Source organism: Pelmatolapia mariae, linkage group LG3_W (genome assembly GCF_036321145.2).
Source record: "Pelmatolapia mariae isolate MD_Pm_ZW linkage group LG3_W, Pm_UMD_F_2, whole genome shotgun sequence".
Lineage (NCBI taxonomy): Eukaryota > Metazoa > Chordata > Actinopteri > Cichliformes > Cichlidae > Pelmatolapia > Pelmatolapia mariae.
In genome coordinates, this window is record NC_086229.1 from 22,654,601 (window position 1) to 22,678,089 (window position 23,489).

The 23,489-nt window shown below is 40.5% G+C and overlaps 1 protein-coding gene across 2 annotated transcripts in view; it reads right to left on the reverse strand.

Moving 5' to 3' along the window:
- LOC134624281 (NACHT, LRR and PYD domains-containing protein 12-like) overlaps positions 1-22,217 on the reverse strand; it is a 28,730-nt gene extending 6,513 nt beyond the window's left edge. Inside the window, exons 1-16 of one of the 2 annotated variants that reach the window (XM_063469243.1) lie at positions 22,189-22,217; positions 20,612-20,884; positions 14,550-14,694; positions 13,962-14,084; positions 12,550-12,672; positions 11,665-11,728; positions 11,288-11,516; positions 9,302-11,102; positions 6,704-6,877; positions 6,263-6,433; positions 5,953-6,126; positions 5,507-5,680; positions 5,081-5,254; positions 4,636-4,809; positions 2,657-2,830; positions 538-711 (exon numbers count right to left, since the gene is read on the reverse strand). In XM_063469243.1, the coding sequence (XP_063325313.1) occupies positions 538-711; positions 2,657-2,830; positions 4,636-4,809; positions 5,081-5,254; positions 5,507-5,680; positions 5,953-6,126; positions 6,263-6,433; positions 6,704-6,877; positions 9,302-11,102; positions 11,288-11,516; positions 11,665-11,728; positions 12,550-12,672; positions 13,962-14,084; positions 14,550-14,694; positions 20,612-20,884; positions 22,189-22,210 (4,169 nt within the window). In that variant the 5' untranslated portion in view covers positions 22,211-22,217. Of the gene's footprint in view, positions 1-537; positions 712-2,656; positions 2,831-4,635; positions 4,810-5,080; positions 5,255-5,506; positions 5,681-5,952; positions 6,127-6,262; positions 6,434-6,703; positions 6,878-9,301; positions 11,103-11,287; positions 11,517-11,664; positions 11,729-12,549; positions 12,673-13,961; positions 14,085-14,549; positions 14,695-20,611; positions 20,885-22,188 lie in introns of those variants that run through there. The other variant, XM_063469244.1, reaches the window with a different exon arrangement.
- Positions 22,218-23,489: the final 1,272 nt, after the last annotated feature.

Below are 23,489 nucleotides of genomic sequence, written 5' to 3' on the forward strand. Positions count from 1 at the left end.
ATATTTTTATTTTTTAATTTTTAATAATTGTATTAGTTTTCTTCAATTGTAGTGTTAATTTTATTTTTAAACCACACTTGTCTTTCTGTCCTGTGTGTTTGACTGCTCATGTCACATCTGCATGAAACAAACAGGCCCTTTCACATAAGACACAGCATGCACAGCATTCTGAAATTCATTCATTTCTATTGCTTGTGCCGCGCAATGACGGTATCCCACACTAAGTTCAATCACAGAGTTCAGTGAACTTTATGACAAGTTTACATGCATATATAGGGACTTCCAGAGTCTTTGAGTAAGCAATTCCATTTAAATGGCTCTGGGGACCTCGGGAGATAAGCAGTGTTGTGCAAATGACACACTCTTCGCTAGTAGGAACAGTTACAAAGCTTCCTTCTTTATGAACAAGGATACAAATCATGTACAAGCAGAGTGGAATCGGCACCGTGACATAAGACTGCATGCCACATCCTATGTGAAAGGGACTTAAAGAACATATAAAATTTTTTCCAGCTCTTCAACCTCTTCTCTCAATACCTGAGAGTGTCCAGTCTCCAAAGTGGATCCTTCAGTCCAGCTGACAGCAGCTTCATTCCTGAGTCTCCTCTATGATTGTAGGTTAGGTCCAGCTCTTTCAGATGGGAGGGGTTAGAACTAAGAGCTGAAGCCAGAGAAGTACAGCCTTCCTCTGTGATCTGACAGCCTGATAGACTACAGACACACAAATAACAATCCATCTGTGAAGAAGGTGAGGGTTTGATTTTTAAGTATTTGTTTTCTGTTTTTTTGTTAAAGCCACAATTCACAGTAATTTAATTCACCAAATCACACCAAATGACAACAGGTGCCTCAAGGTGCTTTATCATAATAATAATAATAATAATGGATTGCATTTATATAGCGCTTTTCAAGGCACCCAAAGCGCTTTACAATTCCACTATTCATTCACTCTCACATTCACACACTGGTGGAGGCAAGCTATAGTTGTAGCCACAGCTGCCCTGGGGCAGACTGACAGAAGCGAGTCTGCCATATCACGCCATCGGCCCCTCTGGCCATCACCAGTAGGCGGTAGGGTAGGGTAAAGTGTCTTGCCCAAGGACACAACAACCAGGACAGAGAGCAGGACAGAGGGATCAAACCAGCGGCAGATGCGCTTCCCAACCCCCTGAGCTGCGGTCGCCCCATTATATTTATATTGTAAAGACCCTACAATAATATAGAGAAAACAAATTCAGAGAGGTGTATACACATTAGTGACAAAGGTGAGTGAAGAAGAAACACTGTGTAACATGGGAATCCCCCAGAAGCCTACACCTATTGCAGCATATCTAAGGGAGAATTCAGGGTCATCTGATCCAGCCCTAACTATATGCTTTAGCAAAAAGGAAAGTTTGAAGCCTAATCTTAAAAGAGGAGATGTTTATCTCCCAAATCCAACTGGAAGCTGGTTCCATAGACAATTCTGGATTTAACAGGGAGCCAGTGAGAAGAAATTTTAGGTGACATATGCTCTCGCTTTCTAGTTCACGTCGTACTCTTGCTGCAGCATTCAACTAATGTGATGGCCACATGACACTAGTCATCTCAAGTGACTAATAAGATATTAGACAGAAAACCCTATCCTTCAGACGATTTCTTCTAAGCAGCACTTGGTGAAAGCGGCAAGACAGAACTTCCTTTTAACAAGAAGAAACTGCAACAGAACCAAGCTCAGAGAGGGCAGCCATCTGCTTGGATTAATTGGGAGTTAAGTGAAAAAGAAAGAAAGTGCAAAATATTTAGTCTAGTACCATCTGATTGAAGCAGTTAGTCCATAGTTGTTGGACTGAGTCTTTTAAACTCTTCTTGGCTCTTCAATCGAAAACAGTCCACCATCTGGGGATTTTATCTGGAATACCTACAAACAACAGCAGACTCTCAAACCATCTCTCTCTGCTGCAAAAGGCAACACAAGTTGTGGAAGAAACCATGTAAATGTTTGCTTGAGGAGGAAACTGTGTCAGGCTTAATTGCTGATTCCCCCAGGCCTGCATTTCTATATTGTTTGCTGTCCAATGTGCACTTTCTGGAGAACAAAATGGAGAATAGCAAACTGGATTTAATAAAAGAAATGCAAGGTAAAAGACTATTGTGTTCTAATGACGAAGAAGAAGCTAAAGCCTATTATTCCCTAACAGTGCCATTAACGTGGATTAACAACATGTGTCTGGTGCACAAAATCTGCACCCATCTTAAGCTATTGCAATTTTTTTTAAAAAGTATCTCCTTTATTATATGCCCTCTAATGCAAAGACATCCATACTATCAGTCTGTCAGTACAATACAAAGCAGCAGCAGGTATTTTATTTAAAGCTAAAGACACTGAAACAATTAGAACTGGAACTTCACAACAGGGGAATACAGACATCGTACATGAAATTACCTGAGCGGTGTTTTTGGGTACACATAAAATAAACATTTTAGAGGACATTTAAGATCAACATTGATATGTTTTAAAATGATAGAAAATGGAATGTTTAATGTTAGACAACAAGGTTATTTAACAGTTCGTGTCTATAAAAAATATTCTACATGAAAAAAGCGGTTTGAGAACGAATATAATTCAAGTTTTAAAGTTTTAAATGGTCATTGGTGAAAAGACTTGAAACCTTACCTAAGAGTCTGAAGTTTACAGTGTGCACTCTGCAGTCCAACAGACAGAAACTTCACTCCTGAATCTTGGATGTCATTGTTACTCTGGTCCAACTCTCTCAGACTAGAGGATTGGGAGCTGAGAAGTGAGGACAGTGCATCACAGCTTCTCTCTGTCAGTCTGCAATCACTTAGTCTGAAGAATTATGAACAGGAAAACAAACAACACCTTTGTTAAAGTACAGGGTGGGCCATTTATATGGATACAATAACATGGGAATGGTTGGTGATATTAAAGTCCTGTTTGTGGCACATTAGTATATGTGAGGGGGCAAACTCCTCAAGATGGGTGGTGACCATGGTGGCCATTTAGAAGTCGGCCATCTTGGATACAACTTTTGTTTTTTCAATAGGAAAAGGGACATGTGACACATCAAACTTATTGGTAATGTCACAAGAAAAACAACGGGGGGCTTGGTTTCAACGTAACTTTATTATTTTATGAGTTATTTACAAGTTTCTCTTTGTTCACAGCCATTGACATGTCGAAGAGGTTAACACATGAGGAGCGGATCAAAATTGTGTTGATATCTAGTGAACGCAGTAACCGGGTCATTGCAGCAGATTTCAATGCAAGACACCCTACGAGACCACCCATCTCCCATGCTACAATTAGCAAACTGCTTGCTAAGTTTCGTGAAACTGGTTCAGTGTTGGATTTGCCAAAATGTGGACGCAAGAAAACTGTCACTAATGAAGAAACATCAGTGGCTGTCCTAGCTTCATTCAGCAAGAGCCCACAGCGTAGCACTCGCCGCATGTCACTGGAGAGTGGCATTAGTCGAACATCTCTTCGGCGGATATTAGCTACTCACAAATGGCACCCTTACAAACTCCAGCTACTGCAGCATTTCAACGAGGATGACCCAGATCAGCACACAGAATTTGCAGAATGGGCAAAACAAAAATTGGAACAGGACCCTCAGTTCACGCAGAAGATTTTGTTCAGTGATGAGGCAAACGTTTATGTGAATGGTGAAGTTAACAAACAAAACCACCGCTATTGGTCTGACACTAACCCACATTGGATGGATCCCTCTAAGACTGTTGGAACACCAAAAGTGATGGTTTGGTGTGGTATATGGGGTACAACGATAGTGGGTCCATTCTTCATCAATGGAAACCTCAAGGCCACTGGATATTTGAAATTGCTACATGATGATGTGTTTCCCTCTATGCACTGAAGCTGGCACGTTCCCTGAGTTTTTCCAGCAACATAGTGCACCACCACATTATGGGTGCCAGGTCCGAGCATTCTTAGATGAACAGTTTCCTGGAAAGTGGATTGGTCGTCGTGGGCCAGTTGAATGGCCCCCAAGGTCTCCCGATCTGACCCCCTTAGACTTTTATCTTTGGGGTCATCTGAAGGCAATTGTCTATGGTGTGACGATACGAGATGTGCAGCACCTGAAACTACGGATACTGGATGCCTGTGCTTGCATTTCTCCTGCGGTGTTGCTATCAGTGTGTGAAGAGTGGGAGAAGCGGGTTGCATTGACAATCCAACACAATGGGCAGCACATTGAACACATTTTACAAGTGGTCAAAGAGAAACTTGTAAATAACTCATGAAAGAATAAAGTTACGTTGAAACCAAGCACACCATTGTTTTTCTTGTGACATTACCAATAAGTTTGATGTGTCACATGGCCCTCTTCCTATTGAAAAAACAAAAGTTGTATCCAAGATGGCCGACTTCTAAATGGCCACCATGGTCACCACCCATCTTGAGGAGTTTGCCCCCTCACATATACTAATGCGCCACAAACAAGACTTTAATATCACCAACCATTCCCATGTTATTACGGTGTATCCATATAAATGGCCCACCCTGTATATTCGTGGTGCAATGAAGAGGTACTAGTTTTGACATTATTTAAACTTTTTCAGTACTGGCTGGAATTCTTATTGCGTTATATTAAACAAGTAACTTGATCTGACCTTAGAGTTTTCAGTTGACAGTGTGGACTGTGCAGTCCAAAAGAAAGAAGCTTCACTCCTGAATCCCGCAGGTCATTGTTACTCAGATCTAGCTCTCTCAAACTAGAGAACTGGGAAGTAAGAAGTGAGGACAAAGCTTCACAGCTTCTCTCCGACAGCCTACAGCCACTTAGTCTGAGAAATATGAACAAGATGACAAATAACACTGGTGTTAAAGTGTATTAATTGAGAAATGAAGCGTTACCAGATTTGGCAACATGTAACAATATATCAGGACTGCCTGGAATTCTTTGAGTTTAACGTTAAAGAAGTCTCTTGATCTGACCCGAGAGTTTCCAGTTTAAAGTGTGGACTCTGCAGTTCAAAAAGTGTGAATTGGGCAATGTTTTATTCATTTTAGCACTAGCTGGAATTTCTAATTTATATTAAACAATCTTGATCTGACCTGAGAGTTTCCAGTTTACAGTGTTCATCCTGGAGTCCAGTAGACAGAAGCCTCACGCCTGAATCCTCCAGATCATTATTACTCAGGTCCAGCTCTCTCAGACTAGAGGATTGCGAACTGAAAACTGAGGACAGAGTTTCACAGCTTCTCTCTGAGAGGTTGCAGTCACTCAGTCTAAAAAATATGAAAAAGAAGAAAAAAAGAAAGAAAAATAATACTGGTGTTAAAGTATATTTATTGTGCAATACAGAGTCGATTGATTTGACAATATTTGATCTGTTTCTTGACTTACTGCCGTATTTTAAACGAGTTAGAAATGTGTCATTTTTTATGTAAAAATGAGTGCATACACGTGTAGATGAAGGTCACTTAATTAGCTTTTTAATTTTTTTTCAACAAATGAAACAGATTATCAATTTATTTTACCTTAAAGTCTTCAGTTTCCAGTGTTGACCCTGCTGTTCAGTACACAGAAACTTCAGTCTTGAATCCTGAAGGTCATTGTTACTCAGGTCTAGCTCCATCAGAGTAGTGGATGGGGAGCTGAGAACTGAGGACAAAGCTTCACACCGTTTCTCTGAGAGGTTACAGCCACTCAGTCTTGAAGAATTACAATAACATAGAAAACTGATCTTACAGTCTATTCAAGATAAAATGAGGCATTAGTAGCTTTTCACAATATATAACCTGTTTTAGATCTGGCTGCAGTCCGTATTGCTTTATGTTAAATGAGTCAGAAATGTGGCAATTTAAGGTGACTTTGAATTGCATTGAAAAACAACTACATCAACCCATAAAGAAGGTCACTTAATTGGCCACTATGCTATTGGTTATCTGTGAAGGTTAATAAAAACAATATCACTTGAGCTGACCTGAGAGTTTCCAGTCCACAGTGTAGACTCTCCAGCCCAACAGACAAAAGCTTCATTCCTGAATCCTGCAGGTCATTGTTACTCAAATCCAGCTCTCTCAAACTAGAGTGCTTAAAACTGAGAACTAAGGACAGTGTTTCACAGCTTCTCTGTGAGAGTGTACAGCCACTCAGTCTGAAGAATTGTGAGAAACAACACAAATGTTAAAATGTATTCTTTGTAAAATGAGAAGTTAGTGAATTGGGCAATGTTTTATTCATTTTAGCACTAGCTGGAATTTCTAATTTATATTAAACAATCTTGATCTGACCTGAGAGTTTCCACTTTACAGTGTTCATCCTGGAGTCCAGTAGACAGAAGCTTCACTCCTGAATCCTGTGGGTCATTGTTACTCAGATCTAGTTCTCTCAGACTAGATGACTGGGAGCTGAGAACTGAGGACAGAGCTTCCCAGCATCTCTCTAAGTAACAGTCATTCACTCTGAAGAGAACAAGAAGACAAATAACACTAGTGTTAAAGTATATTCATTGTGTAATGAGGAGTTACTGGATCTGGCAATACTTGATCAATTTCAGAACTCTCAGCAGTCCTTTTTACGTTTTGTTAAACAAGTCAGAAATGTGACAGTTTAATGTGACTTAGACTACAACACAAAAATTATATAACATACAATAGCATGTAATGAAAATCAATGAGTTACAAATACTATTGGCTATGTTAGTCAGTTAACAGGATTTCACTTTATCTGACCTGAGAATTTCCAGTTTACAGTGTTGATTCCGCAGTCCATCAGACAGAGTCTTTATTCCTTGATCCTGGAGGTTGTTGATACTCAGGTCCAGCTCTTTCAGACTAGAGGACTGGGAACCGAGAAGTGAGGACAAAGCATCAAAGCTTTTCTTTGTCAGGTTACAGTTACTCAGTCTGTGGAGGAAAAAAAGAAAGAGAAGGAAAAAAACATAACTGTTGTTTATAATTCTGTTGCTACGTGACAGTAACTAGACAGGCAACAATATGCAATACTTTACAGTAGGAGTATTCTTCTCTTTTACATTTGTAAATAATTATTCTGGGAATTTCCAGTTCAAAATAATATCACACACAGAGTCGTGGTGCAGCCCCTAACCATAACACTAACCCTTAACCCTCCTTTCTTCTGAACAGCCACTTTCAGGAAGCCTATTAAAGCTCAGTACTAAAAAAAATAGAATTTCTGGTTCCTGATTGAAAATGGAAACTTTTCCAATCCACCTGTAGATTTTGGAGAATGAATCAGATCTAGTAATGATAGAAAGGCAACAAAAGGCAGGACGATGTCTGTGTCTGGTACATTTCTAATGCATTTTGTGGTGGATTTAGCTTTTTCAACCACAATAAAAACACAATAAGATTTAACTTTTTCCAAACTATTTGAAAGGTAGTAGTGAGGTAAATGCTGACTGAAGTTACTGTCAAGAAGAAAACAAAAGTAATGCCTTGAGTAATGCCTTGAGCACAGGTCCTGTATACTACAGGACCTGTGCTTATGGCAGCTACCCAGTAAGACTGGTTTTCTACTTTAGACTTTAAATGGTAAACAGTAAATGGATCTTAAAGACTTTGTAATCATGGCTTCTGGTAAGATGAGCAAAGAAATAGATACAGTGGGATGCAAAAGATTGGGCAACCTTGTTAATAGTCATTATTTTCCTGTATAAATCGTTGGTTGTTACAATAAAAAATCAAAGTTAAATATATCATATAGGAGACACACACAGTGATATTTGAGAAGTGAAATGAAGTTTATTGGATTTACAGAAAGCGTGCAATAATTGCTTAAACAAAATCAGGCAGATGAACGCAACCACACAATGGACCCAGCAGCACTCGCCCCCTCAGAAGAACTGGCAGGATATCACTTACTCCGTGGACTGGCTATGTAACCAGTGGCTGGATTTTCCTGAGGAGGAGTATCGTTGCGCTGTAGCTAGCGGGCTACAGCCATTAGTTTCTGGTCTTCTCTGACTACTGAATTCTCTTGACTCACTAATACAGGACTTTCCTCGCAATACATTGCACCTTCATTCCCCAACTCCAACTGCTCACCTGCCCGGCCTACCAGCTTGTGCTGCAGAGGACTCACAGCACAAGCTGCCTGACATAACGCCACCTGAAATGTTGGTTCGCCACCTGAAATGCAGGCGAGCTTAGACACCCTGCAAAGGAGTGTTTTTTTATTTGCTCACTCAGAGCAGGGCATTAATCTCACAAAGACTGCCTTCTCTGATCCTGCCACTCTGACTCCTTGTGCTACTGTTCTCAAAACAGCTGCGGCCCAGCATTCCCCTGCACTTGTCTCTGTTTCCCAGGAGAGGGCGGCTTGGGCCCAGTTGGTCCCTGCTTCAGTTTCCAGGCCGGCTGAAGCCCTGCTGGTCCATGCACCCGTATCAGCTCCTTGGGTGGGAGCAGCAGCTGCCCAGTCGCTGCCAAGACCTGTCCCAACCGTTGAGGTTAGGCCCACCTGGATGCCCAGGTGCTCAGTTATTTGTTCGGCCAGGGGTCTCTGTACCTGCTGACCCTGTGTCTGCCTCTGCTGGAGGGTCCGAGGGGCCCGGCCAGCCATCGTCTGTTCCCACTTGGGGTTCTGAAGAACCGGACCAGTCATCTTCCGTTCCTGCTGGAGGGTCCGAGGACCCGTTTCAGCCATTTTCCGTTCCTGATAGAGGGTCCTTCCTTGTCTGGTCCTGCCTCGTCTTCTGTGGCTGCCACGCTGCCATCAGGTACTGCTCGGTCTGCACGTCCATGTCCTGTGCCAGCACCTCGTCGGCGTTGGCCACTTTCCAGCAGGAGGGCCTTGGAGTATGGCTAATCCTCTACATCAAAAGGAGCTTGAAATGCGTGGGCATATGGCATCCCCCAGATGAGGTGTTCCAGGCATGTCACACAGTGAGGAGGACAGGGCAGACCCAGGACAGAGAAAGCATATCTCTTGGCTGGTGGAGCAGTCACTTGGTAGAGCTGCAAGAAGAGTTAGTGACTTTGACTGTGCACAGGTTCCAAATCTGTTTACCTCCATAGATGTTCAAAGCTTGTGCTCCTGTATAATCCAAGTTTCAGTATTTATGTCTCAAGGAGGAAGACCTAATTTTATATTATTGAAAAGTAGAAGTTTACACTTTGTGTTATTTAATTTATTACAACTGTAAATAAATCAGGTACCCCCTGATGTCATGTGAAATTTCGAATACACTTTATCTTAAGATATGAACCTGGTGAGGAAGAAATCACTGACTCAGTTAATTGGTGGATGTCTCTACCTGTTTTAAATAAATACATTAAAAATAAAGAAATGAGCACACATTTACTTACAGAGCTTTGTTGGAGGCTTTGACCACTGGCAGCAGCCTCAGAAGAGCCTCCTCTGAAGCAGAGTATTTCTTTAGGTCAAACACATCCAGATCTTTTTCTGATGACAGTAAGATGAAGACAAGAGCTGACCACTGACCAGGAGACAGTTTATCTGTGGAAAGGTGTCCTGATGTCAGGGACTGTTGGATCTCCTCCACCAGCGAACGATCATTCAGTTCATTCAAACAGTGGAACAGATTGATGCTTTTCTCTGCAGACAGATTACTTCTGATCTTTTCCTTAATGTACTCGATTGTTTTCTCATTAGTCTGTGAGCTACTTCTTGTCTCTGTCAAAAGGCCTTGTAGTAGAGTTTCATTGGTCTGCAGTGAAAGGCCCAGAAGGAAGCGAAGGAACAAGTCCAGATGTCCATGTGGACTCTGTAAGGCCTTGTCCACAGCAGTCTGATGGAGAGATTGTTGTTTCGGTTTGTTGAATAATTTAGACCACTTGGAGGTTGTTTGTTGCTTCTCTAACAAATTGACTTCAGAGTTGATGAAGGTAAGATGGACATGAAGAGCAGCAAGAAACTCCTGAACACTCAGATGGACGAAGCAGAACACCTGGTTATGGTAAAGCCGCGTCTCCTCTTTAAAGATCTGCGTGAACACTCCTGAGTACACTGAGGCTGCTCTGATATCGATGCCACACTCTGTCAGGTCTGATTTATAGAAAATGATGTTTCCTTTCAGAAGCTGATGAAAAGCCAGGTGTCCCAGAGACTCAATCATCTTCCTGCTCTCTGGACTCCAGTGTGGATCTGTCTCAGCTCCTCCATCATACTTGACCTTCTTCACTTTGGCCTGAACCACCAGGAAATGGATGAACATGTCAGTCAGGGTCTTGGGCAGCTGTCCTCCCTCTCTGGTTTTCAGCATATCCTCCAGAACTGTAGCAGTGATCCAGCAGAAGACTGGGATGTGGCACATGATGTGGAGGCTTCGTGATGTCTTGATGTGGGAGATGATCCTGCTGGCCTGCTCCTCATCTCTGAATCTCTTCCTGAAGTACTCCTCCTTCTGTGGATCAGTGAACCCTCTCACCTCTGTCACCATGTCAACACATTGCGGAGGGATCTGATTGGCTGCTGCAGGTCGTGTGGTTATCCAGAGGCGAGCAGAGGGAAGCAATTTCCCCCTGATGAGGTTTGTCAGCAGCACATCCACTGAGGTGGACTTTCTGGGGTCGGTCAGGATTTTAGTTTTGTGGAAGTCCAGAGGAAGTCGACACTCATCCAGACCATCAAAGATGAACACAACCTGGAAGTCTTCAAAGCTGCAGATTCCTGCTTCTTTGGTTTCAGTAAAGAAGTGATGAACAAGTTCTACCAAGCTGAACTTTTCCTCTTTCAGCACATTGAGCTCTCTGAAAGTGAACGGAAATGTGAACTGGATGTCCTGGTTGGCTTTGTCTTCAGCCCAGTCTAGAGTGAACTTCTGTGTTAAGACTGTTTTCCCAATGCCAGCCACTCCCTTTGTCAGCACTGTTCTGATTGGTTTATCTCTTCCAGCTGAAGCTTTAAAGATGTCTTCTTGTCTGATGGTTGTTTCTGGTCTGTCTGGTTTCCTGGATGCTGTTTCAATCTGTCTGACTTCATGTTCAGCATTGACCTCTGCAGTCCCTCCCTCTGTGATGTAGAGCTCTGTGTAGATCTGATTCAGAAGGGTTGGGTTTCCCGCTTTAGCAATCCCCTCAAACAAACACTTGAACTTCTTCTTCAGTGCAGATTTAAGCTTATGTTGATGAACTGGAGCAGAAAGTTCTAAATAAACGCAAAGCAAATCAGATCAATGAATACATCATTCAGCAAAAATTCCAACATTTCATTCCATCAAAGAATGAGTGATTCTTTGGTCGATTAAAGAGTGATTCAATACATGCTGTTTAATCACTTGAGACATTAATAAATGCTAGAATTCAGTCCAGAAGCATAAATATTCCTCTTACTACTCTGTAGATGGTCAGCCAGCTTCTCCTGATTCATTCTCCTCAGGAAGTGCACTGTGATCTTCACAAATGCCTGTCTGCTGCTACTCCTCTGCTTGTCATCCTCACCCTCCATCATCTCCTCATCTTCCATCTGACTCTCTAAACATTCTCGGTAATCTGGATTCAGAACCTTCTTGAGCTTTTTCATCTCATTTTTCACAAAAGCGATGATGTTGTCCTCCAGCAGCTGGAAAAGAATACTTTATGAAACCAAATCAGACTGAAACCCCATAGGAAAATATCAAATCCATGTTAAAATCAACTGGTCTAAAAAGAACAGCATAAAGATGACTGAACAGAACAAATGGAAAAGTAGATGTTTCACATGTACAGACCATAAATATGGAGTCCAGCTGGGAAGACTGACCACTGGGAAGCTCAGAGCTTTCCTGATCAACTCTGTGGAGGAATCATAAAAAATTAATTCAAATGAACAGTGAAGGGTCAGTTAGAGATATGTAGACGAAGACTCTGACTTGAGTGACTCTGTGTAGTTGAAAAAGTTCACCAGTCCCGCTGATCCCACTAAGAATCAAAAGGTAAACTCAATGTTTTCCTTTAAATTTGAGTATTTGCAGTGTTCTGCTGAGGGTCTGTGCTCAGAAAACCTCATCTGATGTCTAACAGGTTAAGCTACTTAGTGTGGTACATCTGATTAATAATAAGTAGTTCATTCCATGAAAACTCAGTGAGTTCCTAATATCGAACTCTATCTGAATGTTTTGTAAAATAACTGAGCTAAAGGGAATAATGTATATCTGTAGATTATTTAAGCAGCACATGCAAAAGTTTACTTCCATACTACCAATGAAGTAATTTTTCGTTTATTTTTTTTTTATTTTTTTCCTTTTGTGTTTTGTTTATTTCAGTCTCAATTTTTAATGGTTTCTGAGCCCCCATAAGTTGAGGTCATATCAAAGTGAAATTTTTATTTTCATTTAGGCGCTCACAACTAACTTCAGCCACATCAGTTTTACAACCAATGTAAGAATCAAAAGCAAAATCAGTATTGTTATTTTTTATAATTAGCTGTGAACACCAGCCTTATGGGGTTAACAGTTGTTTCAATAAACTGAACTAATTCATTATCTATGATGTAGAGGTAAAGAAACAAGCATTGTTACCTGGATATTTAATGACATGTGTACACTGCAGTTTATTTCCAACAAAATGAAATATTTAAATCAGCTCTCAAATAGTTAAAGTTTCTAACAGCTCACCTCTCTGCAGTAGAGGGATGTTGTCCACTAAAGGTAATGGGAAAATCTTTGGACTGGTCACTCTTTAAGGAAACACAGCTGGGTTCAGGTCCAGGTCCAGGCTCAGCAGGTCTCCCATACATTCTGTTAGAGAAGTAAAAATGTGGTTTAATTTCTAGCCACAGGAGCTAAAAAAGAATTAGAATACCTTCATCATTTCAAAGAAAACTGGTACAGTAGGCTCAGCTCCATGTTTTGCTCTGAGTTTACAGGTTTGGAGTGTTCTGCTAAGTGTCAATGCACAGAGAATGTCATCTATTTTATTGGAGAGTGTCTTGTAAGAAAAGCATTTGGGAGAGGAGTCTTGAGTGGTGTAATTCTTAGCCAAGTTAGCATGCCTGCTTGCTTAACTCGCTCATACCTCTGCTGCCTGCACCATCTACATGGCCTCCCTACTTGTACGGGTGTCCACAATGGTCTTGGTGATTTTAGAATCTCCTACAATATTGCTTGTTTAGCAAAGTAGGATCCTATAGAGCACAAATCTTGACAGCTCTAGTGGATATTAATGTTTTGCAAACTCTCTTTGAGGGGCCACTGAAGGGACAGTTTGCAGATGCTCTGAAGAAAACTGTAAGCGCCAAGGCTTTCTTAAACTGACAAAAGAGTACAAGTATGAGCTGGGGAACATAGATAAATATTACAGAATAAAACACGAGGGGAAACAAGACGGGGCAGCACGGTGACACGGTGGTTAGCGCTGTTGCCTCACAGCAAGAAGGTCCTGAGCTCATTTCCACCATCAGGCCGGTGTCTTTCTGTACAGAGTTTGCATGTTCTCCCTGTGTTTGTGTGGGTTCTCTCCAGGCTCTCCGGCTTCCTCCCACAGTCCAAAGACATGCAGTTAGTGGGGGCCCATAGGTGTGAATGCGGGAGTGAATGTGAGTGAGTATGGATGTCTGTGTCTATGTGTTAGTCCTGCCTCTCGCCCTAAGACAGCTGGGCTAGACTCCAACCTCCCGCACAACCCTGAAAAGGATAAGTGGAAGCAAATGAATGGATAGAGAAACAAGGCACATGAACTCACACCACAATATAAACACGGACACACAGAGGGGGACACAGAAAGCACAGACACAAGGGGAAAACTAATAACCAAAAGTAAACAGAAAAGCCCAGGCACTTACAGAATGCTCCATAGAAATAAACAAGAAGACTTAACATAATAAAAAATGACAAAAAAAAAACAAGAAACTGAAAACACTGGGTCAAAAGATCCAGGACCATGACACCTGGATAACTGAGAACTTACACAGACAGAAACAAGCATTGTTACCTGGATATTTAATGACATGTGTACACTGCAGTTTATTTCTAACAAAATGGAGTATTTAAATCAGCTCTCAAATAGTTAAAAGTTTCTAACAGCTCACCTCTCTGCAGTAGGGGGATGTTGTCCTCTAAAGGTAATGGGAAAATCTTTGGACTGGTCACTCTTTAAGGAAACACAGCTGGGTTCAGGTCCAGATCCAGTCTCAGCAGGTCTCCCATAGATTCTGTTAGAGAAGAAAAAATGTGGTCTTCATTTCCAGCCACAGGACCTAATGAAGAATTAGAATACCTTCATCAAGGCTTTCTTAAACTGACAAAAAAAAATCAGCAAACAAATATGTCATCTATTTCAAGCAGGGCGCCATTAGGATCTTGAAGTACTGCAAATGAGACATTTAATGGAGTTAGAAGTTAGCAGGAAGTTAGCTTGCTAGTTTCCACCTAAACATGATATAGGATGTTCTGACTGAGAGATTTCTGAAAAAATGGAAACGTACAGCTCTGCTATCACTTCCAACATAAATGAAGAGAGAAAACTAAAGAGCTTTGACGTTTGTACGGTTACTGAAATTGGACTAGCTGGTACACAGGGATGTGCTACGTGATCGCTAGTGACACAGCTATGTTAGCATAATATAAACAGTGAAGTGTCAGCCACAATGATGTGATGACCCTCCAACTCTGCTGACCCAGAGACTGGTTCAAACCCAGACCCGGTCAGAAACAGTTCTGGTCCTAGGATGGTGTTTCCGGCCGAGCCCCACCCTCCTCCAGACAGACCACTCAGAACAACTCTCCTGTCCACCAGTGTGAGAGATGCCATGGGATGATCAGCTGGAAGATGGAAGAGACACATTAATTGTAAAATTTGGACATAATGAAGAACTAATTACATTAGAGTTGTGAGTGTAAAATCACCCTCTGCTAGACAGATGGGTTGACATTAAGTAAGTAAAATGCATGTTCCGTGCTAGGACCAGTTTTGTTCTGTTTTCCTCCTATGCAGATGACATCCAACTCTATCTATCCATGAAGCCAGATAACACACACCAATTAGTTAAATTGCAGGAATGTCTTAAAGACATTAAGACGTGGATGGCCTCAAATTTTCTGCTTCTTAATTCAGATAAAACTGAGGTTAATGCATTCGGCTCTGAAAATCTTAGAAATATGGTATCTAAACAGATTCTTACTTTGGATGGCATTACATTGGCCTCCACTAACACTGTGAGGGACCTTGGAGTCAATTTTGACCAGGATATGTCCTTCAATGAACATGTCAAACAAATATGTAAGACTGCTTTCTTCCATTTTTCGCAAAATCTCTAAAATTAGAAATATCCTGTCTCAGAGTGACACTGAAAAACTAGTTCATGTATTTATTACTTCCAGGCTGGACTACTGTAATTCATTATTATCAGGATGTCCTAAAAACTCCCTGAAAAGCCTTCAGTTAATCCAAAATGCTGCAGCAAGAGTACTGACAGGGACTAGAAAGAGAGAGCATATTTCTCCTGTTTTGGCTTCCCTTCATTGGCTTCCTGTTAAATCCAGAATTGAATTTGTTACAGGCCTTCGATGGGGTCTGTTTTTAAACTGTTTTTTTAACAGAAAAGCAGAGACAGGAGACATCAGTTGCGTTCGGTCTGCAGGCTCTTCCTCGTCTGAGGCACAGAAGCGTTGCAACAACCTATGGGACGACCGTGGCTCAGGGGGTTGGGAAGCGCACCTGTAACCAGAAGGTCGCTGGTTCGATCCACGGCCTTTCTGTCCTGGTCGTTGTGTCCTTGGGCAAGACACTTTACCCTATCGCCTACTGGTGTTGGTCAGAGGGGCCGATGGCACGATATGGCAGCCTGTCTGTCAGTCTGCCCCAGGGCAGCTGTGGCTACAACCGTAGCTTGCCTCCATAACTCTAAATGAAAAGTGCCATACCACCATAAATTCAGGTCTTTTACATCAAAAACAATTCACAAAAAAATTATAATTGTGACCATACACTTGTGGGCGTCACAAATTCAAAATCCTGCCCCTCACATACAAGGTCTTAAATAATCATCTTATCTAATCTTCGTGGATAGAGCTGCGTGTCATCTGCATAGCAGTGAAAATGTATACTATGTCTTCTGATGATACTGCCCAAGGGAAGCATGTATAATGTAAACAGAAATGGTCCTAGCACTGAACCCTGTGGAACACCATAATTGACCTCAGTGTGTGAAGAGGACTCTCCATTTACATGCACAAATTGGAGTCTATTAGATAGATATGATTCAAGCCACTGCAGCACAGTACCTGTAATACCTACAGCATGTTCTAATCGCTCTAATAGAATATTATGGTCGACAGTATCGAACGCTGCACTGAGGTCTAGCAGGACAAGTACAGAGATGAGTCCACTGTCAGAGGCCATAAGAAGATCATTTGTAACCTTCACTAAAGCCGTTTCTGTATTTCTCCAGGCTAAATGATGATCTTCTAAATTTGTGACACACCATTTTCTCTCCAGCTTACGAGTTATCTGCTTTAGGCTACGTGTTTGAGAATTATACTACGGAGTCAGGTACTTCTGATTTGAGGCCTTAGTTTTCACAGGAGCTACAGTATCCAGAGTTGTACGTAGTGAGGAGGTAAAATTATTAACAAGATAATCGACCTCTGTTGGAGTAGCGTTCAGATAGCTGCTCTGCTCTTTGTTGGTACAGGGCATTGAGGATGATAACAGTGGGTGGATTATATTCTTAAACTTAGTTACAGCGCTTTCAGAAAGACATCTACTTTGATAAAGTCTACTCTCCACTGCTGTGTAATCAATTATTGTAAATGTTATCAGGAAATGATCAGACAGCAGAGGGTTTTCAGGAAACACTATTAAATGTTCAGTTTCTATGCCATATGTTAAAATGAGATCTAGAGTGTGATTAAAGTGGTGGGTGGGTTCTTTTACATTTTGAGAGAAGCCAATTGAGTCTAATAACAGATTAAATGCAATGTTGAGGCTGTCATTTTTAGCATCTACACGGATGTTAAAATCACCCACAATAAATATTTTATCTGAGCTGAGCACTAAATCAGATAAAAAGTCTGAGAAATCAGAGAGAAACTCAGGTGGACGATAGATGATAACAAATAAAACTGGCTTTTGAGTTTTGCAGCTGGGATGGACAAGGCTAAGCATCTATTAGAACCTACTCAGATCAGCTCAATGTGACTTAAGGCGTCACCACTCAGTTTAACTCTTTTTCATTGCAATTTAATGTGCATGGGTTTGTTATAGCAACATGGCCAAATGTTCTGTGACGTAATTTGTAAGTGACACCAATGCCACCAAAAAAAGATGGATGTCAAGGCGATGGTATACCTGCTGCTCGGTCTCAGAGGTGGGAGGTAACAAAGCACAAATACTGTACTTTGTTATTATACCTAAGTAGAATTTTCAGGTATCTGTACTTTACTTGGGCAGTTTTGTTTTCTGACTACTTTTGACTTTTACTCCCTACATTTTTAAACAAATATGAGTACTTTCTGCTCCTCACATTTTCAAAATGGGCTTGTTATGTTTTTTTTAACGGATTTAAGGGGAATTATTATTTTACACCACTGTGAGCCTTCAAACATTAAACTGATTTGAGTCTAAACAGCAAACACAGCAACCAGTTAAAGAGAGATGAAAGTGGCAAAACTCTGTGCCAAAGTCAGTGTTTCAGTGGGGCGGTGTTGTTATTTATTGATATTTAACGTTTCATTTCAAATGCAGCATTTCTATCAGCTCAACAAACATTAGCAAACACAAATTATTTGTGTGCAGTTTCTCTCACAGTGTGTTGCAGCTAAAGGTCCAGCTGCTGTATTTCACAGGGAGAGAAAAGAAAGATGTAAAGGAGGTAAAATCTTTGGAGGAAAGAATTTAAGTGAATTATAGAAACGTGGATTTGTAGGGTTGTTTTTGGAATATACAGCACATTCTGACACAGTTTAAAGATTATTTAAACATTTTTTTTGTTTAACCTGACATGGCCAGCAGTAGTAGTAGCACTTCATCTTACTGAGAGGGAGCAGTTACTGGCTCAAAGCTCTGCATGGAGGATAAAAAGCTTCACCTCTGGCCTGCAGGTCCTCCCTCTGCAGAACAGCTTTACCTCCTGATTCACAGACAGCGGTATGCAGTGTGTGTGTGTCTTTTTTAAAGAAATATCAGGACTTAGAGCTCAGAGACTGATCCTTTCTCTCTCTCCTACTTTCTCCTGTTCAGACACAGAAATGAATAAAGTAAAGAGTAGGTATGAGTTTTTCTAGTAAGTTTTTTCTTGTTGATTTTCTAAAAGTGAAACTTCTTGTGTGACTGGAGTGAAGTGAGCAGGATTTTTTCGCGCTCTGTTTAAAGAAGTTTTAATCATACAGTATATCAAAACATTTACTAACAGGGACTTTGAGAACAAATATTTATCTGCATGCATTTAACTGTTTTATTCTTTGGTGCTGTTTCAATAGTTTTAATATTTTAACGTGTGTTTAATGGCATAAAGAATGATCTCCCAAACCTAATAGATAGATAGCAAAAATTGTTGCAACGGCTGGAAAAATTAATCACAGAAGCTAAAGATGCTCGAGAATAGAAAAGGAAGTGGCAATTATTTACAGGTTGTACATGTGATGCAAAATGGTGCCCAAGCAACCTGCAAAATATTTATAACAAATGTACATTTCATCTGCATGTGTGAATCAGTATCCTCATGTAACATAGAAAGACAAACCCAACAGTAAGTCTTCTATTTTGTATGCAAGATATTGTTTTTGAACTTATTTTTGGTATTGACAGGATTTATTCACAGTGACATGCTTTAACCAGAGATGCCCATTAAACAGTTGTTTGATCTCAAATAAGGTATTTGTTCTCAATTATCTTTTTACTAGGAATAACTTGAATTTCATGTTCTTACCTGAAACATGGCAGCGCAATATGGAATTTTAATGAACTGTACCCTGCAGACTGTGCTTGTCTAACCACACCCTGAACTTCAGGACGTGGAGGTGGGCTGGCTGTTATTGTTAGAAACTCCTTTTTCTGTCGTCTGGTGAAGACCCCTTCTATTAACTCTTTTGAGATTCAGATGATGAAGATTAATAGAACTAATCCCTTCTATGTGATCTTAATCTATAAACCACCGGGACTAGCCAGGAGTTTCTTAGTGGAGTTTGGGGATTTTTTTCTATCATCCACCATCAAGTTGGAAAGAATCCTTCCGCTGGGGGATTTTAATTTCCATGTCGAAGAAAGTTCATGTTACGCTGATTCTGATTTTCTGAATCTCAAAGCATCTTTTAATTTTACCAAGCATGTGACCGGGCCAACACACAGTGGTTGCCACACCCTGGACCTGATTCTATCACTGGGTCTGGATATCGGACCAACTGAGGACATTTTTATTAGTGATCATAAATATTTCTTATTTGATCTCTCCTTTATTTGTGACACTCTGCCCTCTGTTCAAGTGAAGCAGTCACGATTAATTACTGACTCTGTGGTAGAGGAATTTGTGGAATTGTTTAATCTACCTGATAATGATGATATGGAACAGCATGTAGCCTCCTTCAATTCACAATGTCTAAAAATGTAGATAAAGTGGCTCCTCTTAAAATCAGGAAAGGCAGCACTGTTAAATGCTCACCCTGGATCACAACTTTAGGTGGATTTGACGTAGAACTGAGCGCCTGTGAAAATCCTAATTCGCCAAACTGGATCCTTAGATTTACCAATACTGCTCTTCTGGCTATTCCACATTTACTTCCGCCTCTACGCACCATTGACTCTGTGGCTTGTTTAAAAAACAGCTGAAAACTCATCTATTTAGATGACATTTGGGTAATGTTCTTGTGTAAGATGTTGTTTTGTCTGATATATTTTTATATTTCTTGTAAAGCACCTTGTAATAGATTCTTGTCTTAAAAAGTGCTATATAAATACATTTTACTTACTTTACCTTACCACAATTCAAAGTGATGCTCCATCAAAAGGTCCATGTAAATAAACCACCAATGTGACTGACACAGTCAGATCATCAACATGTTCATTAAATGAGGAATGTAGATTTACTGTAAACAAATATTTCTAAAAGACACTGACCTTTATTATAGTGATCAGATTAATATTCTGCATTATTCAGTCTTCATTAGCTACTATGCCTTAGCCTTTACAATGATCCTGAATGAATCTGTCTGCAGTTGCAGAAAGCATGAATAAAGGAGGAACTAATCTGGATCAACTCTGCAGCAGGAAAAGGAAATATGAGCAACTCATCTGTGACATTTTATTTCCCGTTAGAGGCTGTTTATTTTTATTCATTATTAACACTTTCACACATAGTGGTCATTACAGTGGACAGCTATTCAAAGGCTGTTGTCTTGTATTTGTGTCAGTGTTGATGGTATACTTGCACATAAACCACTACATTGGACACTAATCTGTCACTCCATACCCTGCCACCCACTGGTCATTTAATGTTACTATAGATGTATGACGTGTTTCATTGTAATTATTGTTATTTAACCCTGTCATGCATGAATTGTGACAACCTCAATCAGGATTTTCTTAAGTATTTTTATTCACCTTTAAAGATGAATAAAAATACAGAATAGATGATCTGGTGGAGGATGCTGCTCTCCATATATGTCCAAACACAGTGTCAAAAAGAGGTAGATGGGATTTTATTCTAACATCCATACAATAAGAACAGTCAAAGTCAAAACTCACCAGTGCTGCGCTTTGGCTCCAACCCCTGAATGCTGGTGTTACTGTCATCATGGCAGACACAGTGGTCGGCAGGAATTATCTTCTTGTTTCTTTGTGTCCTGGCACTCCCTGGATCCCAGTGACGCCTACCTGGTACCTGTGGCTGGCCTGAATGACCTGTTCCAACCTCACCATCCATGCCTCCCCCGGTGCCACCTCCATGGGTGAATACCTTGCTCTTGAGGCCACTGTGCTGGGTTCCCTGGTCCGCTGAACTCAACTGAAAACCAGCACCTGCCAGGGTTTTGTATGGTAAATATCAGACCACTAGCAAAGCAAACTTTTATCTTCAGGTAGTTCTTCAGGTCTCATGGCCTGGATTTTCTCTGTATGACTAAAACATGGCTGCCATTGCTAAAAGAGTCCATTGCTAAGTCTGAACTCTTGTCAGCTGATTTGTTACGACTGTCTATAAAAAGTACTATAAATGTTAGCAGCGGCTTTTATTGTCTTCATTCTCCATTTTTAAGTTGACTTTATTTGAAGTGAGTCGCTTTAACACATTCCTGTGTGTTATCATCTAGAAAGCATGCGATCTCCTCTCAGTGCTTTGCCAGCCGCATGCTGGCTCAAAGGAAGAGTACAATACACATATTCTGGCCTCCATTCACCACAGGGTTCATTTTAAAATCACCCTTGCACTCATGCTTAAGTCTTTAGGTTATCTGACAAACTGCTCCTACATGTACAGAAATCTAAGCAGAAGCTCAGAGGGAACGGAGCATTTTCTTTTGCTGCTTCTAGGTTATGGAATAAACTGCCTTGAACGATAGACAGTCACCTGCACAGTCCAGTTTTTAAAACTCCTCTCAAAACACATCCATACTCTTGGCTCTTTAAGTGTGAGCCACCGAGCTTATTTGTTTTTAATTGTTTTTCTTGTTTTATCTGTTAATATCACAGAAACAGTAGTGTCAATACTTGTCCACTTTCATGTTTTTAATTAAATTGTATATTTATACACCTCTTTATGTAGATTGCTTTTTTGTCTGTTATATGTATGCTGATATGACCACTCAATTTCCCTCTGGGATTAATTAAGTTTATCTTATCAATAATTTTCTACGTTTTGGCTCCATTTTATCATCTCTGTGTTTTATTTCTTTCTGATTTACAACACTCTGTGTTGGCTGCAGCTTTTTAAAATACATTACAAATAAAATTGGAATGGAATATATCAAACTGTTACTGGGGGATCATAGACCGTCCTTCAAGACACCGCCCCTGCATCTGGACACTGCATCTTTTTTCTTGTTTTTTTATTCCACGGGCAGCTACACTGATGCTTTCCTGCGAACTCTGTCAGCTAGCGGTGATATTTCAGATAAAATTAAGGAAATTCTGATTACATCTAGTTCCTTTAGCCTCTAAATAAACACCGATAACTGTGAACAGCGGTTTGTGTCGCCTGCATGTGAAAGTATGACGAATAAAAACTGCGTCAAAGCACAGGCGAAAAAACACGGCTCACTCTGTGCCTTAATTTGCTTTAAATCAACCCGTGTTCTGCACCTTGCAGTAAAGTAAGCCTTACTCACCGGGACGTGTGCTCTCTGCCATTTGTCCTTTTTTTCAACAGCTTCCGTCCATAATCATGCACAGGAATCACGTGGGCTGCAGTGTAACGTGTCCGTCTGTGTATCATCTGTTCGGAAACTGTGTGTAAACTACATATAGGGCATTGGAGCGGTAAGAGGCTATTTCAAAAAGAAAGTGATGCATGTGGTGTATGGGATTATAACATTTGCACACACTGTTGGTTATATAATTTCTTTTTTTTATTTCTTTTTTTTATTTTAAACTTTATACTGACACCAAAATTAGACAAGACAAAACCAACATAGTAGAACAAAACAAAACAAAACAAACAAACAAACAAACAACCCGGCTTATAAATACAAAAAAAATAAATGAAGAATCCAGACATTTTAGTTATGAGATACGATTAACAATACATATATGTAAAATAGCAGTGATCTGCTTGCATTACACCAGGACCCGTGAGAAAATAGCAGAGATATCCAAACCAACATACGCCATGAATGGGTCCCATATTTTATGAAACTTTTTGTCCTTACTATGTAGCCTACATGTTAAGAAATCTAGTGACACATATTCCAATACCGTCCGGTGCCATTGAGTTTTAGATGGCGCCGTGTCCGTGATCCAGTTCAAGAGGACACATTTCCTTGCACAGAATGTTAACAGCGCATAGAGCTGCTTTCCAAACTTCCCCCTGATTTTATCATTTGCCGCTCCAAGTAGCATGCACAGTGGATTGCATTCAGTGTCAGTGGTGAAAATCTTATCCAGTTCGCTCTTTATGAGAAACCAGAATTGTTGTATTTTCCGACAGGACCATAGACAGTGCGTTAGGTTGCCCACCTCTATTTTACATTTAGGGCACAGCGGAGAAAGGTCTGAATTGTATTTATGGCGTTGAGAAGGTGATATGTGAACTCTGTGTAAGATTTTAATTTGGATTGCCTTTACTTTATTACAGACACTCAGAGATTTAGTATTCTCCCATACTTCGTCCCATACCCTGTCACTGATCTCTATATGTAATTCTTTTTCCCAAGTCCTCTTCAAATAGGTTGTATCAGTGACCCCAAATTTTGTTAACAGGTCATAGCAAATTTTTATAGAAGTTCTAAGATTTGGCTGAAATATCTGCTTTTCACATTTAGAGACGGTCTGATTAGTAAGTATCGTTGTAGCCCTTTGTATGTGGTCCCTCACTTGTAAATATCTAAAAAAGTCATGTTGTATTTATCGATTAACTGGTTGAAGGACATGAAGTTAGACCCGTCCATTAAGTCAGAAAAGGTAGAAATAC